At 41.4% G+C, this 27,623-nt stretch overlaps 1 protein-coding gene across 2 annotated transcripts in view; it reads left to right on the forward strand.

Annotated features, from left to right (window-relative positions):
• slit3 (slit homolog 3 (Drosophila)) overlaps positions 1-27,623 on the forward strand; it is a 303,920-nt gene that overhangs the window by 176,280 nt on the left and 100,017 nt on the right. Inside the window, exons 1-2 of one of the 2 annotated variants that reach the window (XM_074649245.1) lie at positions 1,675-1,929; positions 2,248-2,319. Coding sequence is in view for 1 of the 2 variants with exons in the window: in XM_074649244.1 (XP_074505345.1) it covers positions 2,248-2,319 (72 nt within the window). In the remaining variant the exon portion in view is untranslated. Of the gene's footprint in view, positions 1-1,674; positions 1,930-2,247; positions 2,320-27,623 lie in introns of those variants that run through there. The other variant, XM_074649244.1, reaches the window with a different exon arrangement.

A 27,623-nucleotide genomic window follows, 5' to 3' on the forward strand; every position in this document is an offset into this window, starting at 1 on the left:
TGATCAAACATAAAATTACAGTATTTACTTTGTGTAGCAACTTTTCCAAGTTTTAAATAATAATTTTGGTTTGGTTTGCAAGTGCTTGTGGTAGTGTAGGTTGGAGGAGACATTTTTTTCTGCGATAATGATTTTCAATGTGCAGTAAACTTTTTAATGTATATTTCTCACATTTATCTTGTCTAAAAGTCAGTGCAATAGAGCCTTTCTTTGAAACGCAGCTACTTATTGAGGTGCACTTGAAGTGTACCATAGTAAATACATTTCTCAGATACTCTTGAGGTCTTCTTCTCGCTCTCTCAACACAAACATGCACATATAAAAACAGACCAAAGGATGTGTCGCTCCACAAGCCCTGATGTAATTTCCGTCGCCCTGCGGACGCAAACCAGCTCCTGTTTTGGGAAGCACCTTCCTCTGGGTTAAAAGCTGACACCGCTGATATAACAGGTGCTGCCTGCAGTGTGCCGAGCACACACCGGGGTTTATGTAGAGAAGAAGAAAAGGAGATTTAAAAGCTTGATAAAAGAAAACAGGGAGGGGGAATGGATTAGCAACGGATAGATGGGGTGTGAGGAGAGAAAAGGTGAAGGGGAATTAGAGATGAGAGGAGAAGAGAGGGCACTAGAGGGAGGAAAAAAAATGGATTATGAATGGAGAGAGGACGAGAACATGAAAAATGGAGAAGATGGATGCTCGGAAACGAGGGGAGAAAAAAGAAAAGGAGAGGAGAGAAGTCAAAGACAGAAAAGGATTAGGGATGGAGGGATCTAGTGGAAGAGAGATGAGATGGGGACAAGGAGGAGAAGATTAAGGTGGAGTGATACGCTTTTATCTTCTAGTGTCTGGAGAGCAGACAGTAATGGTGTGTGTGTCCGTGAGGTATTAGTGTGTGTGGACCTTTATGATTTTGTGTGTTTCTTAAAGTGTGTGTGAACGTTTGAATGTTTTTCTACTTGTGTTTAGTAACATCTTTTTGTCCATGTGTGTGTCCACCTGTTTGAGTGTGAGTCTAAATGGTGCTCTTCTTTCCTGGTTGAGTTAAAAAAAAAAAAAAAACAAGAGAAAGAAAAACGAAGAAGATACTTCTGCCCTTCATATCTGCAATCCATCCATCTGCTTCTCCGCAGAAGAAGAAGAGAGGGGGGGTGGGAGACAGAGGGATGAATGGATGGGAGGAAAAGGAAGGAAGGAAGGAAGGAAGGAGGGAGGGATGAGTGGAGGTTTCGGGGTTGTTGGGTTCATGGATGGAGGGATGGAGGGATGGACGGTGGCGGGGAGAGGGGTTGGATACCTCGAGCCGAGCAAATTAAAGTAAAAGCAAAAGGATGGATGACAGTGGGGTGCAGGGTGCATGAGGGAGCCCGATGAACGAGGCGTCAAGCCAGCCAGGGTGAGACGAAGAGTAGGGAGGTAGAGAGAGAGAGAGAGAAAGAGAGGAAGGAAGGAGAACGGGAACGAGAGGCAGAGTCGTGACTGTAGGTTGATTTACGGAGGCTTTCCTTTTAATGAAATTGTTTCAGTGACAGAGCCGGTAAAAGGCCCTTAATGGATTGGCTGGCCTAATGTAATGAAATTACTCCCTCTTTCACTACAGAGAGAGGGGGAAAAGAATAAAAGAGGACATGGGGAGGAGGAGGAGGAGGCGGAGGAGGAGGAGGAGGATGGGAGAGGAGAAAATGCAATTAATATTTACAGAACAGACAAGCAGGGTGGGCTTTAGTAGCTACGGCTCGCTCGCTCTCTTCCTCACCGTGTCTACCTCTCTCGCCCCTCTCTCTCCCGGTGGCCAGTGTGCGCTGGGCGTGCAGCAGGGGAGGGAGGTGATAGGCTGACGCCAAGGCAGGCCACTTCAGCCCACCGGTCTCCTCTATCGCGCTTTCCTTTTCCTCTCCTGCTCTCCTCAGGGCTGGCCATATCAGCACTGAGGTGAGACCTTCGCTTGTGTGCTACTGTCTGGACTGGGCATCCCTAGAGTGTGTTTGTGTGTGTGTGTGTGGGAGTAGAGAGTTAACGCCGGTGTCTCCTACCTGCTACCTTAAGCCCACTTACTGGGGTATCACCTCTCACACACACTCACACACTCACACCCACACACACTCGTTCACGCAACCCGTCTTTTGTTAGTCCCTCCCACAGCTGAGCGGACCTTGCAGACTTGCGCCTGACTCTCTCCCATCTCTCTCTCATCTCTGTGTGTGTGTGTGTGTGTGTGTTTGTCTGTGTGTGTGTGTGTGCTCGGTGCAGGCAACTGGACAGCAACCACATCAGCTGCATCGAAGATGGAGCTTTCCGAGCGCTGCGCGATCTGGAGATTCTGTAAGTAGAGAAAAAAAAAAAACCCTGGTCCTCTCACTCTGGCTCCTCCATCTCTCTTCTCCTCCTCCTCCTCTCATCCCATCTTCTCCTCTCTTCCCCCTTTTTTCATGTGTTGTCTGTGCAGCAGGGATCCGTTCTGCGCTCGCATCCTTTTCGTTATCAGCTTTGTTCTCTGTCTTATTCTTCATCCTTTCATGCTTCTTTTCTTTTCCTCTTCATGTCTTCCTCTCCTCTCTTACTTGCTTTTCTTTCCCCCTTCATCTACTTTGCTGTCGCATCATATTGTCTGTCTCTTAAACACATCTTCTTCATGTCTTCAATGTAAGAAAAGCTTCAACTTAAACATGCTTTTGTTGAGAAAATGTAGCTTCTTTACATGTTTCTGTGTGAATTATCTATTATGTATATGTGTGTGTGTGTGTGTGTGTGTGTGTGTGTGCGTGTGTGAGCTGAAGTGCGTGTAAATGCATGCGTGTAAGTGCATTGCTCGCGAGGATGAAGCGCAGTGTACCTGTTCATTCACCAGCAAATGTGTTGTCCTTGACTTACAATACACACACACACACACACACACACAAAGAGTGAGGAAATAGTGCATCTGCCACCTGCTGTGGTTTGTGCTTCCTCTGCAGCATGTGTGCATGTGGGTGATTCCCTCTGCATACGGGAATGGGAATACGTTGATGCGTATTTGCTTCCAGCTGTGTGTGTGTGTGTGTGTGTGTGTGTGTGTGTGTGTGTGTGTGTGCGCGCGTGTGTGCGTGTGTGCGTGTGTGTGTGTGTGTTTGTGAGTGTGTGTGTCTGATCTGTCCACATTTTTAGAGCTGCTCATTTGTCACTATGCTCAGAGGTGTGACTGGCGACTGTGCGAGGTTGTGTCGGGAAAGCTGTCTACTTTCTCCACACTTGTGTGTGCGGGCGTGCGTCGTTTCACACAAATACGTGTGTGTGTGTGTGTGTGTGTGTGTGTGTGTGTGTGTGAGTGTTTCCATGGCGTGCGTTTGCTCTCACACAGACGAAGCAGATGCTGTGCTTCGTTGTGGGTTGTGCATCTGAACCAAGTCCTTCAGTTAATTTCAATCAGAGCCTACATTTCTCATATGCGTGTGCTAAGATATATAAGGTCACATTGTCTTGCTGGAGCTGGTAAAAGTTAACAAATAGGGATCTTTTCTTTGGTTGGCTCCAGCATTGGTTCATTTTGTCTGCAGGGATGTTGGCAATGCATTCATATTCTGCTGTGTGGTGCTGAGAGGTGAAACGATTAGTGGTACTGTTGCTGAATATGTTTATTAGAGGGTAAAACTGTATAGCAAATAAGGCAGAGAAAAAGAGAAAAAGAGAGAGGAGCATATATAGACAAAGAAAGACAAAGGTGGAAGAAGAAAGAGGAGAAGACAAGATGATTAGAAAGGAGAAGGCTGACAGGACTGTCCCAACCTCTAGCTAAAAAGACTTAAATGCTATTTAATCATTACAAGTGGACATGGTTGAGGTCCATAGAGACAGACCCACAAGAACAGACTCATAACTCTAATATAAGTTGACATTTGAACAGGAACAGTTGTTGATTCTCCTGGTTTTTAACACATTGTGACAATAGTCAAGATTTTTTTTCAGCCCAATAATGAAGAAAATTCTCACTGTCACGTAAAGATCTAGTGTACCCAGCAACATTGTGGGAGGCAGGCTATTAAAGCCAGACACCATTATGTAAAGCACATACAAATCTGTGCTAAGGATATGATTCAAATCAGAGCTGCAGTTTATGAAACATCTGCAAACACCAAAATCTATTGGGTGCATGTGTTCTTGTACCATGTAAAATAGCAAAAACACAGTAATTTGTTATTGAAACCACACTTTGGTAAACAATGTGAACCCAAAGTATTCATAGAAAACACTCGTATTCAAACATATCATGTCAAAACTAGGTTACAAGTATTTTAATCATAATTAAATACAGTAGAACCCATGGGCCGGTTGCACAAAGAACCTCAAGTTAAGATTTTCCTTAAAGTCCGAGTTAAAGTGTCCTTAAAATAAAATCAGTTGAACAAAACACCCTTAAGTCTTTTCCTTAAGGTTTTAAGTATTTACGGTTTTCACCTTATCTTGGTCTTACACTTAATGAATTCCTTAAACCGTTGCACAAAAGACCTTAGCAAGCAAATCAAGGAAAGAAAACGTGGCGAGCGCACTTTTGTTAATGTTACCGGCTTCCCAAAAATGTGCATTGGTGATAGACGGGACCAACATAAGGATTCAAGCGCCGTACAATATGTAGATCAATTTGTTAAAATCAACATTAAATCAATGTCCAGTTAGTGTGCAATCATGAAAATGAAATAACCAACGTTGTGACACAATGGCCTGGTAGTACCAACAAACTGTCTCCATGGAAACTGTAGAAATGTACTGCTGTAAAATATCTTCCAATGCAGTAAAAACCTTAAGGCAGTCTTAACTAAGGAAAGACATTTTTGGTGCAACACCTTTAGCTAAGAAGAGTGTAAGCCTTAAGTGTCCTACATAAAACTTAAGGTGCTCTTTCCAACCGGCCTCAGGGATTTGTAATGTAAAAGCTCAGCGGGACTCCCAACAGGATCAGCCTCATGTTGATGAGCTTCCTGCTGTTGTAGATGTGAGGCGTTCTTGGTGCAGTCTGGTGCTTCCTAATGTGTTCACATGAATGATTAAAGAGAGCAGGAAACAGTAGAAAATGGTTCAATACACGACGGCTTGCACTGTGAACCACATCCAGTCCGAATATCATCGTTTTAAAAGAAAATCTTGCAGATGTTCTTGTGTTGAAAGATGTTCTTGTGTTGAAAGATGTTCTTGTGTTGAAAGATGTAATATCAGCTTGAGTTTACTAGAAATGTTTATTTTATCACCTTTCATTCAACCTGTCCCCATCCCTTTATGTCTACCTTTTTCCCCTTCAGCAAAGTTAGCTTTTTTTGATTTTCCTGCCTGACTTTTTTGCTCAGCGCACAATGGAAGTGATAGGGGCCAGATAGAGGGGGATCGGCAGCGCCAGATACAACGTATTAGCAATTCATAAGACTCTGACAGCTGAGTGCTCGGCAGGATTTACAATTCACTGTAAATACGCAGCCGTGCCCATTCACAGCAGACAGCATGACAGCACACAGTATATTCACTGAATGTGACGTTTTAATAAAGGCAGGTGTGTGTGTGTGTGTGTGTGTGTGTGTGTGTGTGTGTGCACGTGTGTGTGTGTGCACGTGTGCAAAGGGCATGAATGACAGTAAGCAATTCTGCCGCTGGACTGATCTTCATTTCAAGCATCTTAACACTCACACACACATACACACACTCATGCACAGATGCGAATTCACACACACACACACACACACACACACACACAGACGCAGCCCCATCTGTTCTGTTCTTGGGGTTGATTTCGTGACCGTAGTACAAAATGGGATGATAGAGATAACAGTGATTGGAGGTCATGTGATTGCACCATCAGGTAGGTGTGTGTTTCTGTGTGTGTGTGTGCACACCTGGGCACACAGTCTGTTGTACATGAGTGTGTGTGCGTGAGTGTAATCATGTACTGCTATCATTGTGAGGACCGGTTTGCATTTTAGACCTTCAGTGTGAGAACATTTTGGCCGTCATTTCTTCAAATGCCCTGTTTGCTGTTTTTTATGATTTACAGGGCTTGATAATAAGGGTTGCCCGCTTGCCCGGGGCAAGTACAATTCCCCGTCAGTCCAGTAAATCTAGCAGCAAGTGGTAAAAAAGTATTAAACTTATCCTTTTTTTCCCGGAGATGGAAGTAGCTAAGGAGTGAGCTGTCTCACTTCTTCCTCAACTCTGTTGAGAGTTGCACATGCGCAGCACCGATCGGGCACTTGCGAGAAAATGGCGTCAGGTAAAGACAAAGTTTATGAGCAGAAGCGCAAGCGAACATTTCAATGATCCTGGAAACAGGAGTCTAGTTGGGTGGGGTTAGAGGATGCGGTGAAACATGACAATTAACTTTAGTCTTTGTTGTTATTTGATAACCATTAATAAATAAGATAAACATTTTGTATAGGGCAAGTCAAAATAAAATTCGGGCAAGTCGATTTCTGACACATTTGCCCAACCGGCAACCGGGCAAGTGAATAAAACCCATTAACGTTAAACTCTTGTTTAGGTCAGAATTGTTGGGTTTAGGTTAAGGTTAGGGTTGAAACGATTAGTTGATTAATCCATTAGTCGATCAATAGTTAGCCCTCTTACCAATCAGTAATGTCAAACACTTGCTGGTTCCTGCCTTTCTCTGTTTCATATCAATATAAATTAAATATCTTTGTGTTTTTGAGCGTTGGTGAAACAAAACAAGCACTTTGAAGATGTCACCTTCACGGTTTCATAATTGATATTTTGAAGTATTTTCAGGTATTTTATAGACAATTAATCAGTTAATTGAAAGAATAATCAACAAATAAATTCATAATGAAAGTATTTGTAAATTTAACCCCCTACTGTACTTAGTGTAACATCTGGGATTAAGCATGAAGTTGTGATGGGTGTTAGGCCATCACGTTCTTATCCCGGCTTGTCACTTACTGCCGCTTGGCGTCACTTTAGGTTTAGGCAACAAAACCATTTAGTTAAGTTTAGGAAAAAACTACGTTTGGGCTTAAAATTACTAAATTTGTAAAGTGAAAATGAAACTGAACGTTGTGAACACGCTACACTAGCGAACAGCTGATTGTAACGTGAAAGCGAAACTTAACGCACGGGACACAAACAGCGGTCTCCTGGATGAAAGCCCTGTGTTTATTGGACCCATCAACCAATCCGGTATGTCTCTTTTCGCTCTTTAAACTACGTCACTACACTCCCGGCACACTTTCTCAGAGCGTTTACTGTTGCCACGGATGGGTTTACATTATAGTTAACGGAACTCCCGTTGCGCCTCATATCAGCACTTAATGGTTCTTTGTGCAGGGGGTATCAAACGCCGACAGCCGTGACAAAGAGTCGGCATTTGACGCCCTGGGAATGAGAACGGGTTGTTTAGGCTAGAGGCTAGAAACTGTATCACGTCAATGCGGGTCCTCACAAGTATAAAAATCCAAATGTGTGTGTTTCACTGTGGCTGGATATGCATGTGTCAGCGTGTGTGTGTCTGCCAAGCGTGTTTGCTTGTGTCTGTGTGTGTGTATGTAGGTCTATCTATGTGTGTGTGTTTTTATGAATAATGTACCCGTCACACATTTCCATCCAAATTATTGGTCAAAACTGTCCAGTTAATGCATGATGGAGCTTTAAGATGATTATAGCTCCAAGATATGTCTACATGTGTGTGTGGATGTCTTCTTCCATATATATATACACACATATAAATATTTATACACTGTATATGTATAAATAATATGGAAAGCATGTGGGTGTTGTTATAAGAGACTGTATATAAGCTGGAAGGCAAATGGATACATGTTGTGTGTGTGTGTGCATGTGTGTTTCAGCCATTTGAGTTAATTCAGTGTGCTAATTGAAAGAAGCGCGGCGCTGTGTGTGTGTGTGTGTGTGTGTGTGTGTGTGTGTGTGTGTGTGTGTGTGTGTGCCACTAACGAATCTCCACATTAATTAATCTAGTCATTTTTAATTAGCCGCTGCTTCTTGCTAGACTAGGCTTTATCTCAGCTGCTTAATATGTTTCACAGGAGCAGCGTTGACGAGTCAAAGCTGAATATTGGGGCGTCGGGGCTCATTTTGAAAATGCTAAATGGATTTTTTAGTTTGTTAGTTTCATTAATCTTGTTATGGTTGTGTATTAAATTAGACAACATGTTAAAATTACGAGGCGTTTAGAAAGGATTGGATTCATAAAATATTTGGCGCATCACCAAAATTAAAAATTTTGTGAATGTGTATATGCGTCTAAAAAGCCTAATGATTTCTCCTTGTTGGACAAACTGGTTGCCTTTCATTAAGAAAAACCTTTATCTTGAACACAGGAATGAATTGAGAAAATATTGCATTTATATGTATTTTTGTTACTTTAATTTTTCATTAACAGAAATCAAAATGCACCACTTTTTCCGTAATTTTGACTACATAATGTTCCTTTGAGATGTATTAAGCGCTTTCACGTATGTACACATCCTAAAGTATCACTGAGCAATGTATAAAATGAAATATATACTAGTCACACTGAAGTAAAACACCTAAAAGTTCGGGATAGACCGGTTTGAATTGCTGTTAATCTTTATGTCCCGGTTTGACAGAAGAGTTTCGCTTCCCAAGGAGGTTTAGGAAGAAAGACGAATACAACTAAAGACACTTTTACATTCACCATTTCCTTTGATATCCACTCCCTTTACTCACATGTCCTTAGATAGTCTCTTTCTCTCTCTCTCTCTCTCTCTCACTTCCTCCTCCCTCTGCTCTCTCTTTCATGGCCGCCAGGATGAAAGTGGAGGATCGGTGTTGTAAAAGCAAGGCAGTGCCGGGCTATGATTTATTTAGACCCGAAAGGACTGCGGTTACTATCCTTTCCTGTGTTTTTCTTTTTTAGCCAGCAGAGGAAAGAGACAAGGGAGATTTGGGGGGAGGTGGTTCAAAAAATGGTAAAAAAAGGGAAGAAGGAGGGGAGGGAAAGAAAGGGAGGAGTGTGGTATCGGTGTTGTAAAAGCAGCCAGTTTCCTGGACATCATTTATTTATCTGTTGGACCTGAGGAGAGAGGAAAGGGGGGGAGAAACCAGGCGATATAGAGGAAGAGATAGGAAGGGAAGGAGGGAAATCCACAGATGAGAGGCAGAGGAAACCAAGATTGAGAGGTGGAGAAAAGGAAAGATAAAAGGTTGGTAGGAAAGGGAAGATAGATAGGAGAAATACCTGACACATTAAACAGATACAAGATCAGACAAAACCAGATTAAACAGAAAGATGCTAAACTTATTGCAGTCAGAAAAAGAAGAGAGACAAAAGAGATGTAGGACATAAAAGGTGTAGAGGACATCAGAGAGCAAATAAGAGATGAAACAGGCAGAAAAGCAGGAGGAAACACTGACGTGACATTAGCGGATAAAGAAAAAAAAGAGAGACCAGTGATAGAAAATAGATTGAAAGGATCAGAGGGAGGAGAGCAGGGAGGCATTAATTATTGATGGAACAAATGTCTGACTGACTGACTCAATTTGGCCCTTTGTTGTTTCCAGACCACCAAGGCCGTCAGATAGACTCAGAACAGCGTTTCTCAAAGTGAGGACGGAGACCCCGACTGGGTCGCTGATGAGTTGAGTTTTATCAGCAAATACGGGCTCAAAACGAGCTCTAACTGTTTTAATCTTAGTTGAACGTTATAGATTGATATTCTCTTTTGAAGTGGATTGGATGTGATGATAGGTTTTAAAGTTTAAAGAGGTTCTGCTCGTGTTTCTAATGTTGTAATTAGATGTTCAGTACATTCCCTACAGTTCAAATATATTCATGTCTTCTATGTAGTTTTCACACCAACTCTTTTAATCCCTGATTATAAAACTGGATGGATAAACAAGCTGAATCTCAAACATGATTAACCTTCAGTGCATAAACATACAGAAAGGCTAAATACCGTAAAACTTCAATTAAAAGCCGAGCTCCAATTAGACGCCGAGTCCCCTTTTACTCGCCGGGATGTGGCGACACGTTTTGACAAGTAAACGCAGGTCTCAATTAGACTCCGGGTAACTTTTGTCAATATGGACATACTACACCATTAGATCAGTTAGATTCTCTACTATTCAATCGTTCAGTGAGCACCAAAGTATAATTCATTCAGATTTACCGGCGTGGTAAACAAGAGAGACGAAAAAAAGTGGTGGCTTCCTACTTTGAGGCAGTCATAAAGTCAAAAAATGTGTCCATTCCTCGATTATTTATGTTCCTTTATTCTGTAAAGATCCACCAATAAAAAAAAAAATCAACATAATGAAATTAAATGATTCATTATTGATACGTTATTTGATAGCCTAATATGTTTACAAGTAATATTCATACTGGTTTAAATAAACAATTTGATAGCATTTCCCATCCCTGCTGAGCAAGAGTTTTGTGTGATTGGAATTAAAGGCCCGTCCCATATAGATGACTGTCCCTAAAATATGCTGGTTGAGTTCAGTAATTGAAGCAAATAAAGGTTATTAATTGCAGTTTTACGGTAGTTGCCTTCACAGTAGCTTTGAAAGGTGAGCATCAATGTGTTCAACAGTCACCTATCAGTCATAAAGTCACATACTGTTTGTCTTAATTCAAGCCCGTTGTCAGAATGTGGCTTTGAGCCCAACTCTTTCCGACTCTCTCCTCCCTCTTTAATATCCGTCCAGTCTTCTTTCCTCTGGCCTGTAATGAAGACAAACGCCACCGCTGCCATGGTGAAGAATTAAAGAAGGAAATTAGCATGCTCTGGTGATTTTAGGCAAGCTTTCAATGCCTGAAGATTAGGGTTTTGGGAAGTTGCCAGTCAATTTCTGAAAGTAACTTTTTGGCTTGTCCGCGAGGGCTTTTATCCTAACGAAACACGACCTGCCAGGAGGCACATTTCCTGACCACAATAATGAATTAACATTCTTCACTAAAACGTTGTTCTCCGATAGAAAACAGAGTTATAGTTTTGTTAAGAGGCACAGAAACAGGAGGGCGATGTGAGGCTTTGATACAGAAAGACTGTGTTGAACTGTTGGCCTCATGGTCAGAAGATGCACCACACACAGCAGGGGTGAAAAACCGAAGACTTTGTATCATCGTGGAGTTCACATCTGACTGTTGTTGAAATATAAGCCCCTGTAGTAGATGCAGTGTATCGATTCATTGACGGAGAAATGTAGCAGACATTTGGCATTTACTCTTGTGGGTGTCAATGTCAGACCATGTTGTGTAATTTAAAGCCACACACTGTGATGGGAAATGAAGACGCCGCATCTCTTAACATCAAGCATAGAGATTGCCCTTTAGCACAGTCTCTGTTCTGCTGGGCTGCTGAAAGATGCGAATGATCAGCTCCGTATCTCTTAGAGTTACATTCATATTGGATGATTCTACGGTACACAACATTTAGTGCCAATGCCGGAATTAGTGTGCCCTTTATGTTAAGAGGTAAGTCAGCCAAGTCAGGATGCAAAGGTTATTTTTATTTGTATAGGGACAAGTATGTAGCATAAACTAATGTCACACACTACAGCATTTATGGCCTAAGCTATTTGCAAAGCCCGTCCCTAGATGGGCCTTTAAAGTGCAAAAAACTCAACAATAAATACAGAAAAGTCAGAACACAACAAGAAAAAAGCAGACAAAAACAATACAAGTAACAAACTAATATAATAATGCATCCATAAAACAAGAAGCACCAGATCATTCATGACGACATGACTGATACCTCTTCAAAAACTGTTGAGTTCTGTAGGAAAGGGTTTACACATGTTAATCCCTGAACAGACTGAGGTGTGGGATACCAAGGGTGTAGCACATTTGATGCAGGAGTTTGTCACAGACCTGAAATGAAGTACAAGAAAAGTGCAGGCATGTTCTTTTTATCTTCATCACTACTATCAGTTATCATTTCAATCCTATTGGCTGACAGGAACGTTGATATTGGACAACTCTGCGTATTGTCTTTTCAAAAATAAATTTCGGTATTCACATATTATGTTCGTAAATCCATGCATACAGTCTCTTTTCAAAATAAACTTCCAACGTCGCTTTACTTCGCTTTTAGGTTTACTTCTGCAAAAAAAACGATTTGGTTAAGTTTAGGAAAAGATTGTAGTTTGGATTCATTTAAGTATGTTTTTAATGTGAAATAACTAGGTAAATGGCGTGAGTAAAGTACGGGAGTTGCATAACAAATCTATGGTTAAATGATTTAATGTTGTCTTGGTTTCACATAAGACATGATCAGCGGTCTTCTGGGTGAAAGTCCTGTGTTTGTCCAACCTGTCCTTCCTCCCTTCCCACCTGCCCTCAGAGGACTTCTCGCTCTTTATACTACATCAGTTGCTCTGAGCGTCTAATAACGACGCGGATGCATTTCCATTGGAGCTATTTTAAAGCCCGGTGCATCCCATACAGACGCTAAAGGGTGCCTTCGTATCAGACACCGAGGGGCACTGACCATTGTCCAATCGCAACATTTAAAAAAACTCTTTCTTTCTACAACATCTATACATGGCAGGTACAGTATAGTTAAAGAAAGATACAACATATAAAAATATAAAATAAGGACAAGTTTAGGCAACTAAAACACTTGGTTAAGCTTAAATTACAGTATGGTTATGTTAGGCAACTGTAAAACCTGGTAAAGGTTAACAAAAGGTTTGTAAAGAAACAGAACTGAAACAGAATGAAAGCTTTAGCTCCTCTTATACGACATACAGACCCTTTCAGAAACGCTGCTAAACTCCAGTGTTATTCTTTGTTTTACCAGACGAGTCAATTCATTGACATTCCTCCGCCTGTGTTCTGTGATGGTCCGCCAGGAATTAGTAGCATTGATCATGTTATATAAAAACAGCTGTCGTTTCAAAGGTGTCCGCACTCAAGCGCCAAAACCAGTGTCCTTTAAAGCCCCAAAATCCCGTAAATCTTCTCTCTGTCATCTACAAACACAGAGATAAACCCACACTTGACTCATTATTCTTTCACTTAAAATCATGAGCAGATTGCATGCCGGGGTGGCCTTATCATATTTGTCATTAAACACCTATCAGAAACAATTAGAGCCGCACAATCATTCTAAACAAGTGATTTTCCTAATGGCGAATGTTATTGATGCACGACGGCGAGGTTGTCGTGTTCTTTGTTAACATTAAACAAAAAGATTAATCTTGATTACTCGACGGCTCTTTTCATCTCAATACAAGCTTTTGAAGGCTTCAGATTGGCACCGCTAATGTTTATATTCTCATTTTGTAATTTGGAACTTGACTGCTGATTATTGAAAACAACAAATGCAGCGACTCCGTATCCATTAGAAAAGGTCAGACCCGGCCCAAAGCTGCATGTCCTGAACAGTTTATATCTAATAAACATATTAGGGGGGATTTGTTAGAGGACACCCTGTTGATGCATGACTGAGAAATGTGCTCTGATTAATAAAGAAAACAAAAACAAAGGTTATCCTACAAATATTTCCATTTCATTGGTCAAAGGCGCGATGCCGCCACAAACACATCGAGGGCAACTGGAAGAAGACTTTCCTTAGAAGAGGACCATGACCGTTAAACCCAACAACCCCAACAGTCGGCTCTCCTCCTAATACTTTTTTGAAAGCCTTTGATGGTCAAAGCTGTATGCGCTCAAACTTGTAAGGCCAATAAACACAGCAGAAGTGGAAATGTAATTATGTGATAAACACGGTCTTTATATTTGGCAGAGGAGCCGCTCGATCCACTTTGTCGGTTTGATTCCCGAGAATTCCTCGGCTTTGCAATCACGTCAGCGCAGATGGTAGGCATTCCTCCTGTAGCGACTAATGACTGTGTGCCAGCGTGAGCGAGTGTGTTTTTACTCAGTGAGAGCAAATTTAATGCTGAGTGCCAGTGTTGAACGCCGGCCAGCCTTGCTGAAGTCTTTCCGTATGTCACTGTGTTCATTTGTTTCAGTGAAGAATGCAGGAAAAACTGATTTTATCCTCAAAATACGATGTTAGAGTTTGAAGTCGGACGACCTGTGCTTTGTTTATATGCTGTTTATTATTTGTTTGATCACATTGCAGCTTTTCTTTTTAGCTTAATTAAGTATAATAGCTCATCAAGTGTGGTCTGGGGATTTGAGCCACCAACTTGTAAGTTAATTCCTGCAACCTTTAGCTTCCAATTAGATCTCCGATTGAGCACTTAGTCAAAAATCGTACTCCAGAGCTTAATTTCGTGATTTATTTCGCTCCGTTCGGTTGCATCCGTCTGCAGCAGGGCACCGTTTTTTAAGATGATTTGCATTCACAAGGGCACACCAATCATTGCTAATGCCCTGCAATGTCTCAATCAATAATATATAATCTATTTGAAAACACTTACCCAACAGCTAACGCCTGATTTGGAATTCCACTGTGTTTTAGCAAGTGTGTCTGCGTGTCTTTGAATGAGTTAATCCAGTTAGCGCATGTGTCTGCCAGGCCACATCAGAATAAATGATGGGTCCCTGTGTGATGATGAATGGTAATTTAGATTTAACATAACTGGACTAACGAGCACGCTAATGACTCCAAAGCTAGCCTGGACAGCTCTCACTCGACGGGCTCTCGCCTTGCATCCCAATGAGCTGGGAAAGGGCACCCATGCACACACACACACATACAGAGACACACACACACACACACACAGAGGGAGGAAAAACATGCAGAAGTGTTTTAATAAATGCATGCATACACAATCATAAATTCACAAATGGTTCTGGCGGGGAAGCGCACACGTACACAGCCACGTGCGTGGTCTGTGTGTACGTTACATGAGGAGTGGAGAGCAGCGGTGTCAGCTTAATATGAAGCTGATTAATTAATAATTATTCCTCGGCCAGTTTTCAACCAGTTGAATTAGATGCGGTTTTCGTTCACTGATCTCTCGACTCGAGTTTTTTTTTTTTTTCTCTGCTAGCAACGAAGATTAATGAAAATAGATGATAAGTACTTGATCATTTTCAGATATAAATAGAATTAATCAGTTTCATTTTTCAAAAGGGGTCTCTATCTCAGTCAGACAAAATGTAAAGAGGGGGAGTTTTTCAGTGAATCGTTTATCTTCAGATCTGAAAGCGGCGTATTTCTCAAGGTGATGGGAAAAGATCTCCGGCACTTTGTTGCAAAATCGCTGCACTCTGTTGAACCTTATTTTTTTTTTTTAAATGCTGCTTCTTGTCAAAGTTATTTCCATCTTTTCTTGCGTCTTTGTTGAGTGACATGTCCAAACATGGGATGTGACTTTATGGCAGTATTTGTACATTACCATTATGGATTTCTGAAGCCACTTGTTGCCTTGATTTATGAGCAGGCTCGATTCCACCGATACCATCAGAAATCAGATAATCTCTACCCGTTCAGTCCCTGAAAAATCCAATATGTGTCCATCAGCATTCAGCACCCATGAAAGTGTCCTTCAGCCAAAAGCTCAATTCCTACCTGGTCACTTATTGGAAATTAGTCTGGACATGAGTTTTGGTTTAATACCGAGCAAGTGTTTGCACAATCATCTGTAATCATTGCAGCACTCTGTTTTCGATGTTGCGAACATCAGCTCTTACAAGACAATTTCTTCACAACATGTTCAGTGTTATAAAGATTGTTTGAAGTACAGTACAGTACTATAGCAGCCAGTTCGCCCGAAAAGGCTTAAGAATGACATGATAATGCGCAAGGCATTTAGAGTGCCTGTGACGTTTGTCACATGTTTTTTAGTGGCGCTTATGACGTGTTTTCTGTACTTATGTTACGTTGTTTCTGTACGTATTTTACTTAGTTTATATACTTTATCTAAACCCAACCATGACTATTTTTCCTATAAACCTAAGTGGTTTTGTTGCCTAAACCTAAGTAAGCAAGGTTTTAAACTTAAACTGCTGAGGCTACCGTAGTCTTGTTGCGTGGCGTACAAATGACACGCAAAAGCCTAAAATGTGTCCTCATGACACACAGAATGTCCTTGTAATTTTGTGCTATTTCTACGCCTTCCCGTGAGATTGGGTTGACGGTACAGAATACAGCATGCTACATGTCATTACTTTACACCTTTTAAAATCTAAATAGATTCAAATATTTTTGAGAACTCAGATTGCTTACATAGACACAGGAACCACAGATATATTTTGCAGATTCATGATGGGACTCCTTAAAAGCATAACAGAAAAAAGTGCTGCAACTGTCCAGATAAAGACAAAGTTTAAAAGAAAGATGGAGCACTTGTCTGTACGTAGCCATATTTGATTCCCCTCCTGCAGGACAGCCTACCTGGCTGCTGATGCCACAGAAAAATGACATGTGGGACGAGGAGGGATTGAGCATGACAGACAGAGAGAGTGAACGAGAAGCAGGTCAGATGCCGCCGCAATAACGTCCACTGAACTGAAACCGAAACTGTGACCAGGACAGACAGAAACTCAGGGTGTGACAAAGAGAGACAGATGGAGGGAGGAACGGCAAGATGGTTAGAGAAGTAAGAGACCGCCATTACATGACATGCCCACACACACACACACACACAGAGAGAGAGAGAGAGAGAGAGAGAGTCCAGGGGTCTGAGAAGCACTCTAAAGAGCAGTGGAACAGCTGCATATTTCATGATCGCTTTTCTCCATGAAGCAAAGCTTTCTGGATGAGACGGAGAGAGAGTGAGAAAAAGACAGAGTAAGAGAGACGGAGAGGAGTTGAAGTGTGTGTATATGTGTGTGTGTGTGTGTGTGTGTGTGTGTGTGTGTGTGTGTAGCAGAGGGGTTTTGGCCAACCAGTCATAATTCATAAGGGGAGACAGACAGAGTTGCTCAGTGCACTGTAGCTCCACAAGGTGACTTTCACTCCGCCTGTTACTCTCTCTCTCGCTCTCTCTCAAACACGCACTGACACACACACTAAAACACTTTTTTCACTCCTCTATTCATCTAACACGTCTTCCCTCTTTTCTTCGGCCTCTCTTTAGACCTTTTTTTCTCTTTTTCAATAATTTTTTACCTGCAAGACTTCTCTTTCCATCTACCTCCTCTCCATCTTTTCCCTCTTGTATTCTCTTTGATTCGCCCCTTCTTCCCCTCTTTCTGTATCTCCCTTATTCTCCTCATCTTTCTTTTCCCTCTTTGCCTCCTTCCGTTCTTGTATTTTTTCCCCTTCATCACCTCCCTTTCCTCGTATTTATTATATATTGCAACATTTACTGTTGAAGGTGATTTAGCTTCTACTTTTAACCAATAGGAGTTAGACTAGACTGTGACATCATCAAATCGAGGAAGTTTAGCGATCATCCAACCGAGCAGAGAGACCAGAATAACTTTTAAACATCAGGAGAAAGAAGAGTGTATCAAGCTTGTAAGCTGGAGGCATGACTTGTATTTCCACCCACTGAGCTGTTGACCTCTCAGCCTCACTTCCACCGGGCATCTCTTACTCCTCAAACCTTTTTTTTTTTTCGCCAGATGCCAAGACCTTCATGACCGCAAGTTTAAAAGTACACTTTAAAAAAGAAGTGGATGAGTTGGAATGGAAGTGTTAGTGTTACTCTTAAATGATGTTTCCAACAGAACCGTTATAAGAAAATCATCCCATACACACACAAAGACAGAACCAGAAGTACTCTACTGTTGAATGACATTGCTTACATTTGGTCTATTGTGCACACTATATGAGAATGATGCACCCTGGGAGAGATAATCTAATGTGTTAATGCCACATTGAGATGAAAAAGATGCTTTTCTGTCACACCGAAATAGTGATAAACACAAGTCAATCAAATTAAGATAGAAAAACACAATATGTAGTTATTAAATTAAACATTTTTAAGTCTAAAAAAAAGGGCTGTCACTTGATTAAAATATTTAATCATGATTAATCGCAAATGAATCGCACATTTTCTATCTGTTCAAAATGTCTAGTTTCATATGATACCGGTATCTTCACTCTAGCTTTAAAACTGCTGCTGCTACAACCTAAAAATCATAAGTTGCGTTAATGCCTTAAAAAAAATTGTGACGTTAAAATGAATTTGCATTACCGCGTTAACTTTGACAGCGCTACTAAAAATGTAATTTTTTGTGTATTATATACATCAGTCCTTTATTTTTTTAACATAGAAAATGTATACTTTTTAGTGGTGACATGTGCCAGTTTGTTCCATCAAGTAAAACCATCTTCCTCTCCCTAAATCATATTCTATTATATATCCCTTAACATTTCCAGGCACAATATATGACTCCAGTATGTTGTTTCAACACGAAATACATTAATAAGAGGAAGCAAGATGCTTTTAGTAAAATGCAGTGTCATTGTGACTTAATAGTTATTTGCAATAAAAGGTTTTTGAGTATGTGTTTTGACAAAGGCTGTAAAAGTCATAAAAACATTATAGCATTAAATTAACTGATTAGCTCAAAATCGTAAAACTTCAAGGGATTCAACAACTTTGCTCATAAACTGATTTATTGGCGGCGTGTTCCCAATATCTGATGTTCAAAACCAGACTTCAGTCCTCTAATCCACCAAACAAGATGGTGTGGCTCCAAATGAATGATATACAGCCTGTTAATTATCTGTTGTCTTCTGCTTTTGTTTAGAAAAACAAAAGAGTTTGTCCCCATAGTAATTTCAGCATGGTGAAATACCCGGGCTTTGTGTACGTGTGGGTGTGTGTGTGTGTGTGTGTACAGTACATGTACATGTACGCCGTTTGCCTTAAGTGTAATTTGAACAGTATGGCCACATAGGGTAATTATTTGTGCAATTCCACTGGTACAACCGTCAATAGTAAACAAGAGTTAGTGGGTAGAGAAAACCGCGCCCATGTGTGTGTGTGTGTGTGTGTGTGTGTGTGTGTGTGTGTGTGTGTGTGTGTGTGTGTGTGTGTGTGTGTGTGTGTGTGTGTGTGTGTGTGTGCACGTGCCCTACATGTCAGCATATCCCCGGTGCAGCAGTTGGTGTGTGTCCAGCGTCAGCCGCCCCCAGTAACGATTGCATTTCTGTGGTCGCGTCCTGCCTCCAGATCTGTCTTATATCCCCGACGCGTGGGCGCTGGATCGAAGCCCCTGGAACAAACCTCTCTTGAACCTAAAGTTTAGTAATACAAAGGCTGGTGTGTGTGTGTGTATGTGTGTGTCTATGTAGGTGTGTGTGTGCGTACTGTAGAGGTTTCTGAAAAAGCACTTAAAGTAAATGCATGTTTTTAAGTGTCTTTGTCAATGCTTGTTCGTGTTTGTGCCCAATACGTTCGACCACATCTTCTTGCAAGTGTGTGTGTGCGTGTGTGCGGGCGTGCACGGAGGGGTCAAAAAAGAACAGAGCAGTGCAGCTTTCTGCTGTTCAGTGATTTTGGTTTGGCTGGCCTTTTGGCTTCTGCTGGAGTCAGCGGGCTCAGCAGAGCCATCACACCCTGGCAACAAGCAGCGCCCTGGCAACGACAGAGGGTCTGACCTGACCTGAGGGAGGAAGAGAGGGATGAGGTAGTGTGGGAAAGAGAGAGGAAACTGCAAAAGAAACACAAGAGGACAAGATGCAGGGTTAGAAATCAAGGAAACAACAGAGAGCGGGGTCAGCAGCGGCGAGCAGGAGAAATTCAAGTTTAGAAATGTCTGTATAAATGTGCTGGGAGGCTGGATGAGGGGGGGTAGGAGGGGAAAATATAGCCATGAGAGAGATAAGTGTGTAAGGTAACCACTGTATTCAAAATAATGACAGTGGTTTTAGACCTATTTGTTTGGGATTTAGAGAAAAATAATCAGGGAGGAGGACAATGTGAGGGGGATAAGAGGAAGAAAAGAGAGAAGCAGGGCCTGAAAAAGAGATAAAGAGAAACCGTCACAGTTCACTGTTTCCATTGGAATAATGATAGTGGTTTTATAAAGCGCTTTAGAGTTTGTTGGTTTGGAGAGCGACGCAGAGAACGGGGTCAGAGGTGGTGGAGGAGGCAAGAAGATGCAATGAGGGAGAGAGAAAAGAGGTGAAGGAAAAGGAGGTAGAGTTGATAAAGGAGGGGAGAAGGTAAAGAGGAAGAGCAAAGGTGGAGACAGAGTGGAATACAGCCATAGGACAGAGTAGTAGTAGATCATAAACCAGCACACCACCAGTTACACATAGTCTGTTGATTCTTTCCAAAAAAATAAAAATAAATAAAGACGCCAGGTGTCTGTTTTTGGCTAATCTAGTGTGTTAAATACCTAAAAAATCAAGATACGTCATCATTTTGCTGCAAAAATCCTTTAAATCCAGCATTATCATAACGCCGCCCACTGCCTGATTTGCAGCATTATCCATAATGGTCTAATTCTACCTAAAGTATTAAAAGAATAGCTAATAAATGTTGCAACAAAATCTGGGGTGATTGAGAACGTTCTATCGTCTCGTGTACAGTATATATCTTTATATCGTCCAACCAGAACCAAGCGTTACGAGACGATGCCAGCCCATAGATAAATATGTAACACCTGTAACATCACAGCACTCCATCCATCCTTCCACATCCATGTGTTCTTATGTATATACAGTATCATGTGTGTGTGATCTTAGATGTGATATATTTTTTCTTTTTGTATCATTATGCAGCTCTTCACAGTAGTCTGCTGTCTTGATGAGAGCAGAAATTGCTGACTTTAGTTATGAGTTGTATTAAAGGTACAGTGTGTAGGATTTGGCGGCATCTAGTGATGTAGTTACAGATTGCAACCAACTGAGTACCTCTCTGCTCACTCCTCCTTTTCCAAGACTGCGGTAACGTGAGCCGCCGAGGGCAAAACCGTGGTAACGCCGTTCGCCTCGCTCAGAGGTCATCCTTACCATGACAGTACTTTAGGAGCAACGTAAGTCTGGCTGGCGGTACCACAGTTTTGCACTCTATGGCTCACGTTACCACAGTTTCACAAGCGTGTCGGAGAACTATGTTGACCTTCAGGTAACGTAAAAACGATAACGAAAACACAACGTCTCTTAGTTTCAGGTGATTATACACTAATGAAAACATAGTTAGGAACATTGTATTCCATTTCGGCCAATAGACCCCCCTAAATCCTACATAACACACTGGCCCTTTAAGTAAGTTTGCTCTCCTTCGTCTTCTGTAAAATAATTTAAAAAAGCACCTTGAAGCAGGTGAGAGTATCTACAAAAGTTTGACTCTGCTACAGAGGAGGGGGTGTTAACAATCCTGAACAGCGATGCAGGTAACACATTCAGTCGGCAGCAGACGACTCACACAGAGGAGGAGGGAGGCGGGTAACACAGAGCTTACATGCAGAGGTGGGAAATAGCGTCAGATATGGGAAGAGCTCGGTGCCAGCAGTCTGACCCACTCACAATTAATCACATCCCACTGGGTGGCAGGACAGGAAAGAGGAGGAGAGATGGTGATGAGGGAGGGGAGAAGGAGAGAGAGAGAGAGAGAAGCCGAGCTGTAAGACAATTGAGAAAAGATGATAGGAGAGCAAGAGAAAGAAGGAGGAAGAGAGGCAATCTGCGATCTAATTTGTTCCCGTTTAAGGTGTAATGGTCTCATCAGTAGATTTTTATGTGCATCTCTCTTTCTGCCGGTCTTCCTCCCTCCCATATTATTAGTCTCGTTCTTTCTCCCCTCTCCCTCGCTCCTCCATGTCTGGCTTACAGATTTCATTTTGGAAACCCACAAAGCAGCTGTATTCGATCGCAATACAAGGGTGACATCTTATGAAATATCAGAAAAAAGCCTGGCATTGTGTTCCTACACACACACACACACACACACACACACACACACAGGCACAGATATCAATTTCTCTGCATTTCTCTCTCTATCATATGCACACACACACACTCCCATACAAACAGCCGTCTGCCAAACCACATGGATTGGTCCTATGATAATCATCCTGTATCCCTGTTTGCTCAGTGTCAGTTAATTTGATTAAAATCAACATCATCAGATTGCGGTTTTTAGAGGCAGCTTTTGTAACTTTAATCCACATTCAGGCGATCATTTACACCCCACTTCAAAGAGCCTTGATTTTTCACAAAGATACCTTCACATTTTAATCTATTATAACTCAAGAGCTTGGCACATTATTGGACAAAGTTCCCTCCTTTGTCCATCAGGCAATCTGCAAAGCCTGCAGCGCTCAGCACCCACTGGTCTCAGTGAGGAATAATGCAAACATCCATTATTGAGTTAATAGAAGCGCCGATACAGAAACCTTCATTTACAGACATATTTTTGGCAGAAAAATAACAGCCTGGATTTTAAAATGTCATGGTTTCATTTCTAAAACAGTTTGTTTCTTTGAGAGAAAATCATTTCACTGTTTGCTCACTTTGTCATAGATATAATTTGACTTAAAAAGCACAAGATTTGGTCTGAAAATACCTTAACTACTAATTATATCAACCCCCTAGTGCTTCTTTGGTTTAGGTTGGAAACAGCCGAGCTTTCCCAGGGTGGTTACCAACGGCAACGCTCTGGAAATGTCAATTTTCTCAGAGATGAGAGGAGTAAATTGCGCGACTTTGGTTGTGCAAACACTCAAGAGTTCATTAAACTAGCTCGCTCGCGCACACACACACGCACGCTCACATACACACATATATGTTTGCAACAACACAAATGCACACACATACACACAAAAACAAAACACTCAGGCATACACGACTTAACACCAGGCTGCCAGGGTGAAGCAGCAAAGCAGGCATTAAACCCCGTGGGAAAGTTCAGATATGAGACAATTCAACCACTAAAAGCCCTTAACTCTTATACCTAAAGACCCTTAAAGCCTGTTTACAGACCTCATGGACCTTTAGAGTTCGTTGTTAAAGTCAACAAGGTCAAAAATCACTTCAACTTACAAGCTGAGATCTCCTGATCAAAAGAGACACACTGAATGAAGGAGCCTTCACTCGCATATCCCGCTCTTTTCTCTGTGTCTCTGTGTCTCATAGCTTCAGAAACCTCACACACATACACAAACATAAATATATATATATATATGTATATATATATATATACATATATATATATATATACACACACACACACACACACACACACATATAAAGACACCCAAGCTTTCATTCACACATCTTTGAAAACCCTTAGTTTACCTGCTAACACACCAACCCGATATCATGGGAAGGCGTGTAAATAGCACGACATTACAAGGACATTCCACATGTCCTGAGGACGAATTTAAGGCTTTTCACGTTCCAATTGTACGGCGCTTTTCGTTCGGCATTTGTACGCCACGCAACAAAGCTATGGTCAACTCCGCAGTTAGGTTTAGGCAACAAAATCACCTAGTTTAATGTAAGAAAAACATCATAGTTGGGCTTCAAATAAGTATATAAACTAAAATAAGTACGGAAACAACGTAACATAGGGAAAAAACTTCCAAAATGTCACTAAAAAACACGTCACAAACGTAATATAACTTACAAAACAAAACACCGGTGTCGAACACTGGTCTCCTGGTTGAAAGTCCTGTGTTTGTTGGACCTATCTACCTCCCCTCCCACCCACCGGGCAGTCTTCCTGACTTTTTATTCTAAGTCACTAGCTCTGAGCGTGGCATATCTACGTGGATGCTTTTATATTGCTGTCAGTACAGACTACTTGGCGTACAAATGACACGCCAAAACCAAGAACAGCGTTCTTATTGCACATTAAATGCCTTGCGAATAATCATGTCATACATACGCCTTTTCGTTCGACTAAGCTGAACACACAAATGAACAAAGCACACAGCAATGCATGTACATACACTCCAGCGTATATACAGAAGCATGGCGTCGTGCTGCACCACTGTGTGACTCTCAGATGACTGAATACATCAGGGATCAGTGAGTCTCAATGTCTGCCTCATTGAGACAGGATACGGCCGTCCAGTCTCCCACATAAGCATGTATAGAAGCGGTCACACACATGTTTATCTTAAGATCTACCTATAGAGAGATATCTCCCCTCCCCCGTCTCTCTGGTGGTGAAGGAGTGAATAAAGAGTGAAGAGGTTAAGTGATAACGTAACCTCTCCTAGCGGCTCTCTTTCTCCGCAGTGAACGGGTGAATGCTGCGTGTGAAGGGGTTAAACAAATGAGTGATTGAAGGAGTGAAGTGTCCGTGCGTTTCCCTTTTACCTCCTCTACTAGAGCTGTAATGAGGCCTCGGGGAAGATGCTGAGGGCTCTTCACACAACTCATAAAGAGCCTTTTAGGCCTTTCGATAGTTGGCCTCTTTTCAGCGTCTGTGTGGGAAAAACTCTCCGAGAAATAAATTCTTGTGAGAGCTCATGTCACAGAAAAAAAATAAAAACAACTGCAGAAGAACACATTCCTCATTACTCAAGAAAAACTTTAAAATAATATTTTGGTGTTGGAATGAACCGTGAAGAGCAAAGTAATAATCTGTGACAGACAGATAAGAAGATTGCTATCGCTATGTGTACAGTAAATAGAAAGTTACTGCCAGCAGCCAGTTAGAAGTCTAAAAGTGACACTTTTTGGTTTTACAGGGCGGTTATGCGCTGAACTCACTGGTTTGACAAGACATCAGGAAGTTACTGCAGGGACAGGCCTCTTCCAGTCTTTATGCTAAGCTAAGCTAACTGTCTGTTGGATGTAGCTCCATATTTATTATATAAACACTAGAGTGGTATCGATCTTCTCATCTAACTCTAGTCAAGCAAGCAAATCAGCCCAACTTCCTTTCCTCTAAAGTGTGTCTCAGTGGTAACTGACGACAATATTTAGGCCTTGAAAGGTGTATGTTTGTTTGAATGAGGTGTCTCTGCTACCACACAAAGGCCCAGATCACACTGAGACGCGTCACTAGAAACGTGTCCCCTGCAAAACCATTGTTTTCCTATAGTACGGTGTGCCTGCCGTGTTTTTCTAGCAGCTTTTAATGCACATAAAAGTTCAAAAATAACACTGCTCATCAATGTCACTCACTTAACACAGGTGGATATTACTACTTTATCACTCCCTTCCTGTTTTGATGCCGTGGACGTGCCATTGGACTGTGTGAGGGAAAGGGGAATTCATATCTCGTGTTGTGATAGTTTCATGTAGGCTACTGTCTTTGAGAGAGAGAGACCACATTTGATCGCCTTGTTAAGCACATAGTCTCGCTCCATCGGCATATCAGCCCGACGTTTTGCCCGACGCCTTTTGCCAAGTGCAATTTGTTGACTGTAGCGACGCGTCTCGATGTGATCAGCCCCTTGGGTAGCTATACTGTAAGGTGGTTTGACCCACGTCAAATCCACCTGCCCAAATGGTCCGGCTCCAGTAACTGCTGCCAATTGCAAAACTCAAAAAGCGGCGCTGCCAAACTTTCCTTCAAAAACCTGACATCACAGACAGCATGTTTATATTTTTCTACAGTCTTTGGTTTTTAGGTCACTTATTTAACTGACAAGTAAATCCTGGCAGGCTAAGTGATTAAACACAGTTTTATAAGAATGTAAAATAAATAGCCTGGTTCCTGAGGTTTCAGTTTGTGCCATTTGACAGTTAGATTTTGTTCTTTTGAGTGAGTAATAAAACTGCACGTGGTATGTTGTACATGTTCTGGCAGTGGTCTGCTTCAGCTGCACATCAATGCTAAAAGAAAAACAGATTAAAAATAGATTTTATACTCAAGGATCTTCCCAGTCATTGGATGAATTGAAACCTTTTGTCACCCATTCTCCTGCACCGGCTTCACAGTTTATCTTAATACTTGCTTTGAATGACAATTAACATTCCTCTCTGATACAATTTACACCTGCGATAACCCGTCCACCCTGTCTGCTGTTCGCCCCGTTTTTAATCTTTCTAATCAATATATTTTTCAGTCACAGCGTTGGAATTGCAATTTCGATCCTGAAAAGATTCAATTTAGAAAACATGCATGCAAGCTTGATTTAACCTGATAACATTAATAACAGCATAACCTTTCCTGTACCTTTTATTTAGCTTTTACACACATGATGTATTGAATGCTGGAGGTTAGCTGGAGGTCTTGAATTTTCCTTGTGAACATTAATTACGCCAAATAATAACCAATAAAAAGTACAAGCACCAAATGCACATTTAATTCAATGCCGTTTTTCTATACTTTTGTCCTTTTCCTTCTATCTATTCCTACATACGTTAGGGATTTCCCACAAGAACCTTTAACAACCTCCAGAGAAGGGGCATGAACTTATCATGCTACTGTTACAAAAACCATGAGCTGATTTTACAGAAGTATGAAGACAAAGAATGAGAGGTTTCAAAAGTAAGAGTAAGTTAGTTGTGTAATTTAAATTAAAACATTGCTCTCTATTGGTTTATTGAAGCAGCTTGATGGAACGAAGAATGTCTAGAGAGAGGGTCTCTGCTAACATAATTCTTAGGGATTGGCTGCCTCTACTGAGCAAGCTCTAACTGTGGTGGAGTCGAGATAAAAATAACACAGAGGTAGAAAGAATATGTATTTTTTATGTTTTAAGATGGATTTACAGTATATCACTAGAAGGCTTACAGAAGGTTACAGAAAACATGTCCACAGTCTACTTGCGAAAGAAAATGTCTTTTTCTACAAGCTACCAGCGAAACTGAGAATCTGCAATTAATACTAAGATGTAACTAATATGAGAATGAGCTTTAACAGTCCAGTCACACCAGAAAAAGGCATAATGAAGATATTACAAACATCGTCATTAAACAGGCGTTGCTAGGGGGCCTGGTGACATAAGGACTAGTTGGTGAACTATTGTAGTTGGAGACATGTACAACGGGATAATGAACAACGAGCGTCTTGGGGTCTTGCATCGCCCAGAAGGGGTTTATTTCACAACAATGACCCAAAGCTGTACATTATCCTGCTTATTACACAGCTACTTACTTAAGAAATCAATAATTTGACACAAAAAAACGGTCTGCCAGAGTCCAACATCAGAACTGCGGCCATATCAACGATCTTTTATCCATAGCAACGGTCTGTTATACATAGCAACGGTCTGCTATAAAGAAATAACAGACCGTAGAACGGCGTGATCGGCCAATCAGAATTGAGTATTCAACAAAGCCGTGTAATAAAACAATATATTTGCTAGTTAACAGGTATCCCAAGTCACAATAGATCTACTGGCAGGATTGTACATCATGTCATTCAATAAAGAGATATTGAATCGGGGAAACAAACCTTGCTAAAGAGACTATGAGGTCAATCAGATGATTCCAACGGTGTATTTTGTTTATACTTTGACAAAGTAGGGCTGAATAAAAAGTGTGTCAAAGTTTACCAAAAATGAACTTGATGCAAAAGAATCACACGTATTATCCTTTGCCCCTGCAGGCAAATCCACTGATGGAGGTGTTTCCAGTGAAATTAATTGATTTTGCTGGAATAATTTGCTATTTCAAATGTTGCTGTGACTGGGCCTAAATCCTGCTTCTCAAGCCAGCTGCCAGTTTTCTAACCAATTAGCTTGTTAATTGCCTTGGCACCTGGTATTTATGATGATGAGTCACTGAAACCAATGAAGACACCTGACACCTTCCCAGCACATAGATGTTAGAGGAGCCGGTGCTGGAGGACAACAGTGTGCTTGTAAAGCAGCTGCCGCCTTGAACCAACACAATTAGTCAGAAGCACTACTGTGGTATTCATCTAAAAAGACCCTGATGAAA

This window comes from Sebastes fasciatus, chromosome 10, assembly GCF_043250625.1.
Source record: "Sebastes fasciatus isolate fSebFas1 chromosome 10, fSebFas1.pri, whole genome shotgun sequence".
In the NCBI taxonomy this organism is placed as follows: domain Eukaryota; kingdom Metazoa; phylum Chordata; class Actinopteri; order Perciformes; family Sebastidae; genus Sebastes; species Sebastes fasciatus.